We start from the raw sequence: 10,810 nt of genomic DNA on the forward strand, positions 1-10,810 counted from the left end.
TTTGCGAAGTTGCAGTAAACCAACCCGAGCAACGTATGTACGGTGCCTCATCAAAACATTCAAAACGCATGACTTGCGTAACCAGGGAATTCTTGAGTTTTGACTAGATTTGCATTCATCTAGCTATATGCACGTTCATTTCATTTTAACGCGCCATGACCACAGTATAGGCTTTTTGGTTCTTCAATCGTATTGAAAACGGAGTAACGTATGGAACGCGGAAAGGGTCAACGTGAGGCACCGTCCACTTAGAAATGGTCGTTCACCCAGAAACCGTTCACTTAGAGATCGCCGCTCAAATGCAAGCAGCAGCCCACTTAGAAATTGCCGTTTAACGCGAGGCGCCGTCCACTCAGAGATGGTCGTTCCCTTAGAGACCGTCCACTCTGCAGAGATCGTTGCTCAAATGCAACAACCGCCCTTTTTTAAATCGCCGTTGAAGTACAGAAACCGTTCTTTCAAAAATGGCCGTTGACTCAGAAATCGCCCACTTACAAATTGCCGGTCGATGCTGAGCCGCGCCTACTTAGAATTCGTCCTCCCTTTACAATGGCTATATACGTTTGCATTAAGTGGGCGAGTATGGAAAGCCGTTTTAACATTTAATAAGGAATTTCAGATATCTCGAAATAATTTCAGATATCTCAAATTAAATTACAGATATCTCCAATTTATTTAAGATATCTACAAATAATTGCAGATATCTGAAAATCAATTTCAGATATCTCGAAATACAAGGGAATTTCAGATATCTGAAATTTCAATTTCAGATATCTCCAATTCAATTTCAGATATCTCCAATTCAATTTCAGATATCTGAAATAGAATTTTAGATATTTCGAATTCAATTTCAGATATCTCGAATTCAATTTCAGATATCTCGAATTCAATTTCGGATATCTCGAATTCAATTTCAGATATCTCGAATTCAATTTCAGATATCTCGAATTCTTTGATTAGACGGTCTGTGTATCAACGGCCATATGGAAAGCCATTTTAACATTTAATCGGGAATTTCGGATATCTCGAAATAATTTCAGATATCTCAAATTAAATTACAGATATCTCCAATTTATTTTAGATATCTACAAATAATTGCAGATATCTTAAAATCAAATTCAGATATCTCGAAATACCAGAGAATTTCAGATATCTGAAATTGAATTCGAGATATCTGAAATTGAATTCGAGATATCTCGAATTCAATTCGAGATATCTGAAATAGAATTCGAGATATCTGCAATTCTATTTCAGATATCTTCAATTCAATTTCAGATATCTGAAATAGAATTTCAGATATCTCGAATTCAATTTCAGATATCTCGAATTCAATTTCAGATATCTCGAATTCAATTTCAGATATCTCGAATTCAATTTCAGATATCTCGAATTCAATTTCAGATATCTGAAATAAGAAATAATTTCAGATATCTAAAATTCCCGATTAAATGTTAAAATGGCTTTCCATACGAACGACCATTTCTGAGTGGACGGCGCCAAATGTTGACCCTTTCCGCGTTCCATACACGTTTCACATGGATTGTGCATTGTGTGGCGAAACAGAGCAGGAAAAACTGCGGCTACGCTTCCACGAACGTCATACTATTTCTACGGAGGCCCAGAAGTACCTTTCAGCCATGCTGTTGTATATATGTAGGTAGAAATTCTATGTTATTATGCGGTTTAGCTCACAGTTCAGAATTTTAGGTTAGTAATTATTATCGAGAGAGGATTCAAATTATGTCTGTCTACAGTGTTCTCTCTTCGCTCTTTTCCCTAATGAAAAAAAGCAGAGAGTTGATGGGTGTGTACACATATTGTAGGAACATTTGTGAAAAAAGATATTCTGATGGTTCTATATATTCACTAAGGAACGCTCCTTCTCTCTCAATCGATTTATCCTAATGAATCATAATGGAGGTTGTGCTACAGACAAATAAAGGCTATATTAAGTAATCTTGTGGTAATGCTCTTTGAGGGGTGATTATGGGTCATGTTTATTTCTTTGTGTCCATTGTCGTATTCATTCAAATGGTGCAGAAAAATGAAGAATAAGTTGGAAGTATAATGTGTGTGAATGAATACAACTGTAATTTGTTAAACCTTCCTATCATCAACGGGTGTTACTCGTTTCAAACAATAACCATGTTGTGATTTCGATGGGGATGAGGGTGTGGTTGGGGTGTGGGTGGTGTGGGGGTGGGGCGGGATGGGATGGGGCCACAGGGCCGAACGCACACTTGTATATAATGACTGGAAAAAATACTCACTTCTTGTTCGAAGTCCAGACTGGTTTAAAATTTGATGTCAACCCAAACATTGTTTTTCTTTTCGAGTGAAAACAGACCAAAACATTAGTGCGATCGTTCCCAACAAAAATAAAACTGTTAACCCTACTGCATGACTGCATAGGTTACGATTTCATCGAATACACAAAGGAAAGTGTCTCTTAATTTTAGAGGGCGTTTAAAGGAATGATCATTGACGTCGCCAATAATAGGTGAGCATGCGGGTGAAAGGGATTTGATCACTCAAACGTTTTCGTGCCTCTCACGTGCTTCCACCGTGGTATTTGTAGTAGGAATAAATTGGAAAATACACTCTTCCTACACATTCAGAGCAATTAAGAATGAACAATGGCTACATACAGTTACTAACTTACTACATTCATATTCCGGTGCATCCCGTGTAATTTTCATTTTTTATTTATTACGCGTTTTTACTTTCTTTCTTTTTCTTTTTCCTTGAACATGAACCGGTTAACGGAACACGGGGTTAACCTACTATTATTTAGAAAACACAACAGCAAAGATAATGCCATAAATGATTGATGAAACTATTTTCACGCCAACTATGGAATATTTCATTTTCCTCAGCCATGGCATCCTGGGTCTTTCCTTGCGCAAGTTGCGAGCGTTGATCAGTCCGTACACAGTAACCATCACGCCCTCGACAATGAGCCAGATGATATAACTACCTATATATGGAAGATAAAATACATGAAACTGCACAATAATGCAAAATAGATCGGAGAGTACGGTCGCCCAGAAAGAACACCATATAGAAATACAGTCGCTCATATCGTACATCTCGAAAATTGCGAAATATACAAAGATGAAATAACGTTAATGATACAAAAGTGAAACTTCCAGAATACAACATACATACAACTCCGTATTTGAGATAAAAAAAAATATTTAAAGTGTCCCATTTTGGCTTCCGTAAAATATTACTAATTAGGTATAGCGAATATATCTCCACCCCCTCCCCCTCCCCCTCTCCCTCCCCCACCAAACCGATTGGTTCTTTACCACCTCACCACGCTCATAAGTCGTCTCTAATCGCCATGATCATTCAAATAATATCGATTCTATCGTTTGAATCTTAATATAACGTGATTATGTAAGTTAGAATCATGTAGAAACTCACTTCAGTCACGTTCGGTGAATACTGACCCTAGTATAGGTATTTGAATGAATATTCATAGTGCAGTACATCATATGCAGCCAGTTGGAACAATTAATTATTAGTGCTAATACCACTGTATCTCACCTGAATGACTTTATGCTGAGTAAACAAAACAAAAAACGTGCAAAACAGTACCGTGAAGTGTAGACGGATTGATATATATATATATATATATATATATATATATATATTACGTACCTATTATAGGTTGTCCAGTGGATGGCAGCTTGGTGAAAACGAACGTCAAGGACACAAACAAAGTTAAGACGCAAGTTAGTCCAAACTCAGGCGTATGTGTCTCTTCCTTGTCAGATAAACAGATTACGACGGTAGTCATTCCTGACATAATTAAACATGGGAGAATTATGGCCAGAAAATGGGAAAGCCTTTCACCTCTTCTGAGTTCCAAAACGTAGTGTACGTAAGATTGTGTTTGGTTTTCACAGCTATCACAGTCATAAGAGGCCACGTTAGCATCAACTGTTGCAATATCGAGTTCCCATAGACCATGTTTGATATCATACTGTTTGTAAGCCTTACCGTCAATCAGGTCTGTGACAGCATAAAACTCTTGCTGTTGAGATGAAGATATATGAGAAAACAAAAGAAGTCCTCACCAGTATCCGCTGACCACCAAACGCAAATAGAATACAGAAAACGTCTTAAAATATACGAGGTGTAAAATTTATCAGAGATTCACAGAAAGACTGTTTATAGTACAGTGATTTTTCATTTTCATTATTTATTCAGTCAATGTATAAACATTTTACTCATCGAAAATCATGACGTTCTTCCTGCTCCGTAATAAATATAAGTAAGAAATTTATAATAAAAAAAATATGTAAAGATATATGCAAAAAAAATGTAATAAATCTAAAAAGTGATTATAAAATGTTAATATAAGAGACATGTAGAAAAAGGCTGATAATCTGTCAAACTTGTGAAAATCTAAAAATAGGACCAATAACAAACTAAACAGAAATACAGATATATCCCATTATGACGAGTTAAATCATTTCACAGCAGATGGGGGGGGGGGGGTGGACTACCGTATCCGTTAGACGTTATTTCCCCCTGAAAGTGCAGAGACGGCGATTTGAAGGTGAACAAAATTAAATAAACCATTACCAGGGTGATTCGAATCACTCTTTTTTTTTTGGCAAATCCATTTACAAACAGGCATAATGTGTATCTGTGTATACTTGTTTCGTATTTCTAACTGAGGACTTGAAGAAAAGAATAACAAGTCCCCAGACTTCGTTTAAAAAAAAACACCGCGTCCTCAGAAGAATTATATTTAATGGGTCTGGTTAAGGTTAGGGTACGTGGATATGAACCATAGCCTAAATTGAAGTATTTCAATTTCTATGATATGAACAATGGAAAAACAACGGGTTCCTCGGACTGAATGTTAATCACACCTGCATGTGTGCGTGTCCGTGTGTTTGTGTGCGTTCGTGCGTGTGTATGTTTGTCCTTTTTGTCCCTTAACTTTAGAATATATTTTATCATACTTCGATCATAGAAATATTTACCTGTGCTGTCTGGTAGAGCCACGTAGTAAATGTCAAATGGCAAGTTTGCTTATCGAACGGATAGTTACGAACGGAAACACTGCAGAAGGACTGCATGTTTGCTAAAGTGTACCAGTAAATCTTTCCCGTATGTTTCACTACGACGGCGGTTGTATCCGGTATGAAACTTGCAAAGTCTGTACTCACGCTGTGTGAAAGACAATATGTAAAACATTGCATGTTACATGATGTAATACCGCACGCATTTGTTACATCGCACGTGTATAGGCTACATGTGCGGCGATGCCCCAGTCCACATATCACTTTACTTCGGCTAAGCTCATATTAAGTGATTTTGTTTTGTAGTTTAATTCTTTTCTCTATCTTGTATTCTATATTTCTTCTTTCGTCTTATAGTTATATATATAGCTATATCAAATATAAATTTGTGTGTAGGCTAATTGCATAAAATGTCAATGTTACCCACCAGTATCTAGAAGACCTCTTAGAGACTATAACAGTGAAATTGAAAAGTACAATGAAGGGACATGCTCATTGGAACGGATAAAAAACATCGGACAAAATTTACGTCGATAATTTCACGTGAGCGCACTTCCCATGACATGTTGATATGAAAGTTCGAATTTTCGATACATAAGAAGCCATCATTTCGAGAATGTCGTCATTTTTTTCCGTTTGATTGCTATTAATTTCCACTAAAAAGAACAATACATACATACATACATACATACATACAAGTAGAAAATAATAAGAGAAGAAAATAGGCTAGTAAAAATGTTGCAAAATTGGGGAACATTTGAGATCAACAAACGACATTTTTTATCAAAAAATGTCGAACATAACGTACAACTTTGACATAAAATGGTCAGAATATTGGAGTTATAAAAAGTAAAAAAAAAATTGAAAGAAAAAGTCAAAGTAATTAAAATGGTTGAGATTTCGAGAAGACACATTTTTCGGGATAAGATTGTCTATTTTCTTTTTACAATGGTGAAATTTTTTGATGTCCAATTGAGCATTAATAGGCCTATCTGACCTTTCGTTCAGTACCAGTTCTGGCCTCCAAATGAGCTCTTCACCCTGCGATGTCAAAGAAAGCCTCGTCTCCAGGATACCATCATACTCATCTGGTTGCCATGACAGTCGATAATCCTCCCAAGTCTTGTGCAGTGCAGAATTAGAAAGAAAATAAGTGATGCAGCTCCATTCATTATGTTTTAGTGGACCAAATTGCGGAAGGGGAGGAAGGGAATTCCACTGCCTTGGGCCGCACCGTGGGTTGACGAAATTTAGTAATGTAAGTATAGTAATAAGTGATTGCATTTAGTTCCGAAAGACGTTATCTGGTTATAGTGGGTCAAATTGTGGTGGTGGTGGGGGGGGGGGGAGGGTCCACTGGGTGGACAAAATTGAGCATCGTTAGTAATGTTGCATTTAGATCCGTAATCCGTTGTATGAATTTCAACGTTATATACATTATATCGACAACAAGCCAAGCACTACAAATTAATGATGTTGTAGGGAAACACGATATGTATAAACTTGAACGTAGCTTTATTGAATACCCTGTTTAAGACCTCTATATATATAGCTATATATGAGTGAGAATCGGTGAAAGGATAGGTGATCCACATGCACTTGTTGGTGTTATATTATATAGTAGATAATTGTTTACTCACCAGCTTCATCATCCCACGCAGGTGGAGATGTTGTTCATGTTCAGCCTTGAATTAACAGAAAAAAACGTACCGTAAATATATAAATAATGACGTACAGGGCCTAAGTAATTGAATTAGAGATATACAGTTGCAGTTCTTTTCATTGATCTCGTTCTTGCACAGCTGTGTACACATATTTACACACATCAACAACTACTTCGCCTAGAAACTCTCGAAATCACATGGAAGGGGCGCAGCATTTGATATCACCTAGGGACAGATCCAGGCAGTGACGTAAATTCGGGGGTGGGGGGGGGGGTGATTGTGGAGGTATCGACCCACCCCTGAGAAAAGCAAGAGTCGACTCGATACCAAGTACGGTCAAAAACCTGAACCGAAATGAACGTGGTATTATAACCATGAACGTATAAGAGTGATGGAACATGTGGGATGCGCAAAATGTAGGGGAAGGATGCCTTGGGCAACAGCCCCTCCCCCTCCCCCCTCCAGTGACCCTCTATCGTCAGTCCGAAAAATACGTTCATTCAGGGGATTTTTGCGTTCCAAAAAATATATATATATATATTGGCACAACACTGGCGTTGTGGCGTTGACACCTAATTAATAGTCTATAAGTAAGCCTCAGAATGCACCCTTTGAGGTATATTATTTTACTTTCTCCAGGGTGGGGGAGGTTGTGGGCTTCGAAAGGGATGGGGTGCAACCCCAGCATTCGCGCCTGATTATATGTTAAGCTCATTTTCTTTCCTTGAGTTTGTTTACTCAACAGTTTTTGAAGCCACATGCGCATTTCCATGAAAGTAGTAACTTAATACTAAAATCGTTTTCACAGGATGGACATATAGCTTCGAGAAAAACAAAATGTACAAGTACTTACGAGAACAGAAATAGTTGGCGTAAATCTGAACCCAACTTTAACTGTATCTGTGGTATCCTTGACTGGTCGCAGAGAAGCCGTGTAGTTTGTCATTAGGGTGGCCTGTAGATCACGGTGGACTTCATTATCGCCGCATTCAACTTTAACAAAACAAAACAAATAGAAATCATGCATTTCTGATTAATCATCGCGCATGATGCATTGTGACTGATTTGTTGGAAAGATCCAGCAGCGTCCTGGCAATTAGCACTTACAGGTTCGATAACTTTTGAATCACACTTCAGTACGGTACGGTGAGTATAAACTGGAAAATGTACTCAATTACGATCGGGGTACGAATATAGTAAGGAATCGAATACTATATAAAGATACAAGTCTGCTTGGAACTGCAATATTTGCCTTTCCTGAATTCACAACGAATCATACAGGATTTTAACGTTCACACCACTATGTCGCTGACTCGATCGGACAAATTCAGTATAATCTTAAGGTCACGTGATGGACTTTTGCTTTTAATTTTAAGTTATCTACTAATTCCCAATTATAACGTAGTACGTGGTGGTCCTTACTCCAACGGGGAAGAACAGTTAAAATCAGAAAAAGGCCATGCAGGATACGCTTCGTGAAAGAGCGATGAAACATCATTGTTGCCAGTGGTGACTATAGTACAACGTTAACGGTCGAAATAGATTGGGTCCACACTCTGAACCGTGAGACTAATCAGAAACTATAAGAAATAAACAATCCTAACACGTCTTTTATATCGATCTCTGTATTAGACAGAAACCGAAACAGCGGTCGATATTATATTTATTGCGTACTACTTGAAGGATCATGACAAATGTAAACTTTTGCTTGGTGTTATACGACAGGCTTGTTAAAAATGCAAAGTAAACGTATACTATCACTTGAGAATGGCGGGACTTATAATGTCATCAACCTGCCTCCCCCCCCCATACTTCACTGAACTATTATATACACAGTTGCCAACAACAGAAACCAATAGAAACTTCAGTCTCTGTCTTTTGATTTTACGATGGAAGGTTTGTAAAACGTGCATATCTCATACAGAGAGTTTACTTTATAGCTCAATAATTATAAATCGACAATGTTAATCACTGGCCAGGTATCATTATTTTATGAGCCATTACAAATATAGCAAGGAAGGCCCGTGACTACCTTGCTTGGAAAAATCAAGTCGCAAAAAGGACGTTAATATTAACAATTTCGAGGAAGCAATAAACCTTGCTCAAGATCGTGATACGTGGCGGGGGTTAATCACTTGAGCATGTCGGATAGACGAGACTCAACTTACTCCTACAACTATTACAAATAAACAGATATATATGGAACGACAAAGGAATTTGCATTGGTTATACGCAGGTAACAACATACGTGTTTTAGTATGTTTTTCTTGAGTGACATGGATGGAGTCGGATATGACGAGGGGAGGTGGTATAGAGGGCAAGGAGAGCCGGCTGTTGTAAGGGGTGGTATATTGGTCTTATTCATTTTAAAAAGAACGCCCACGTTTTGTTGCAATGTATAACATAGACAAGGAATTTGTATGGGTTATGGGCGGTTATAAGTGTTTTAGTATTCTTTTTCTTGGGTGACATGGATGGTGTCGGATAGAGGGATGTTGAGGTAGGGAGGGCAAGGAGAGCCGGCTGCTGAAAGGGTGATATATTGGTCCTATTTATTTTAAAAGAACCCCCACTATTTTCTACAATGTATAAAATAGACAAGGGATATGATGAAATGTGAACACATGCAGCTGCAAAAATAATAGTTCCATTGGCGTAATCTGTTAAGTCGGAACTCTTATGAAGCACACATACTACGGAAAATTGTGTGCAATTCTTCATTTTCAAGTTAGCGTATTACGTGAAATGTCTCTGACAATAGTTTCTTAGTATCCTTCAAACGCTTTGGGAAGCTTTTCTACTCAACTTTAAACGGAATGTGAAATATTTCTTACGCTCACAGGCACTTCATAATATCCAACCCAACCTCGTGTGAATCCTCAGATTTAAAGAAGGAAACAACTGTGCCATTGTTCAAGTGTTTCCAAGTTGTACTATAGTATGTTGTTCCTTCTTTTTTATTTCCTTCCAGTATACATATAAAATTTATAGAGAGGAGTCATATAACACCTCAACAAGAAGAATAACTTATATAAAAGGTAATTTTTTTTTAGATATCATATCATATCAAATACATTTACACATACAAAAGTTAATACATAAAACGATATAACAAACAGACTACAACAAACAGTCGAAGAATAACTAGTAAGTTAAAAGGGGAAAAATGTTAAGATGATAGGATATGATATAAAATACATCTACACATACAAAAAGTTAATACATAGCAAAAAGACTACAACAAACATGCTAAGTGCTTGGATGGAATGTATAAAGCAGCACGGTAAATAAATGACTTTCTGTGAACTTACGTTCGGTATTTTGTGGGGATTTCTTAGATTTCTGCTCGATTTGTGCAAGAGACTTTTTAGTAAAGTATAGAAGGGTGATTCTGATCACTGTTAAATCGTATTAGCCATTCTTGTAAACTCAGTTCTTAACTCAGCATTTACCTTTTCTAAAAGTATATTGTAATCTAAATTAAATATAGCTGATGTGTATTTAAGAAACTTCATTCTTCTTTCTTTGCTTTTCTTGCAATATAAAATGGTACCAGACAGGCACTGTATAGATCACATATATATATATATATATATATATATATATATATATATATATATATATATATATATATATATATATATATATATATATATATATATATGACTATATTATCTTGGTGTCATTTGCTTATATAGTCTTTGGAAGTTTTACTTTGGCTATTATTCTTCTTGTTGATTTATCCTTGAAACGTGTTACATTTGGAATGTTTGCATAGCTGTTCTCTGTATTTTTTCTTCTATAGAACTGAATATTGTTTTGTTTGTGAATAATGATTGACAAATAAATCATAAAAAAAAGAAATTTGCAGATGAAGTACCCTAATGATATCATTCATTTTGCTGTTGCCAGATGCATTTACAAAATATCACTAGATAAAAAAATCTTCGCAATACCAAAAATGCTACGAGTGAGATTAAAAGACAAATCAGCAATTTTGTTCGGCAATCTAATTTAGCCACCAGAAATTCCCATTAAAGGGTATGAGATGGTAGGCCTATTATATGTGCACAAATGGTCAACAAAGTGCGATATCTCATCCAT

At 36.7% G+C, this 10,810-nt stretch overlaps 1 protein-coding gene across 1 annotated transcript; it reads right to left on the reverse strand.

The window, feature by feature from the left end:
* Positions 1-1,949: 1,949 nt before the first annotated feature.
* On the reverse strand, positions 1,950-8,460 carry LOC139961585 (neuronal acetylcholine receptor subunit alpha-3-like). Its single transcript, XM_071960893.1, has 7 exons — positions 8,129-8,460; positions 7,560-7,699; positions 6,683-6,727; positions 6,040-6,164; positions 5,004-5,190; positions 3,667-4,042; positions 1,950-2,977 (listed from the first exon to the last, which is right to left on the reverse strand). The coding sequence occupies exons 1-7, from the start codon at positions 8,202-8,204 to the stop codon at positions 2,787-2,789; spliced, it is 1,140 nt and encodes a 379-aa protein (XP_071816994.1). The 5' UTR covers positions 8,205-8,460; the 3' UTR covers positions 1,950-2,786.
* Positions 8,461-10,810: the final 2,350 nt, after the last annotated feature.

Source organism: Apostichopus japonicus, chromosome 20 (genome assembly GCF_037975245.1).
Source record: "Apostichopus japonicus isolate 1M-3 chromosome 20, ASM3797524v1, whole genome shotgun sequence".
Taxonomy (NCBI): Eukaryota; Metazoa; Echinodermata; class Holothuroidea; order Aspidochirotida; family Stichopodidae; genus Apostichopus; species Apostichopus japonicus.

Bases quoted from the DNA above. Each gene is read 5' to 3' on its own strand.
- LOC139961585 (XM_071960893.1), bottom strand. From the start codon at position 8,204: ATGATGTTTCATCGCTCTTTCACGAAGCGTATCCTGCATGGCCTTTTT. The intron at 7,700-8,128 runs GTAAGGACCACC...GTTTTGTTAAAG, and splicing joins AACTGTTCTTCCCCGTTGGA to TTGAATGCGGCGATAATGAA. The intron at 5,191-6,039 runs GTCAGATAGGCC...TCTTTCACACAG, and splicing joins GAACTGGTACTGAACGAAAG to CGTGAGTACAGACTTTGCAA.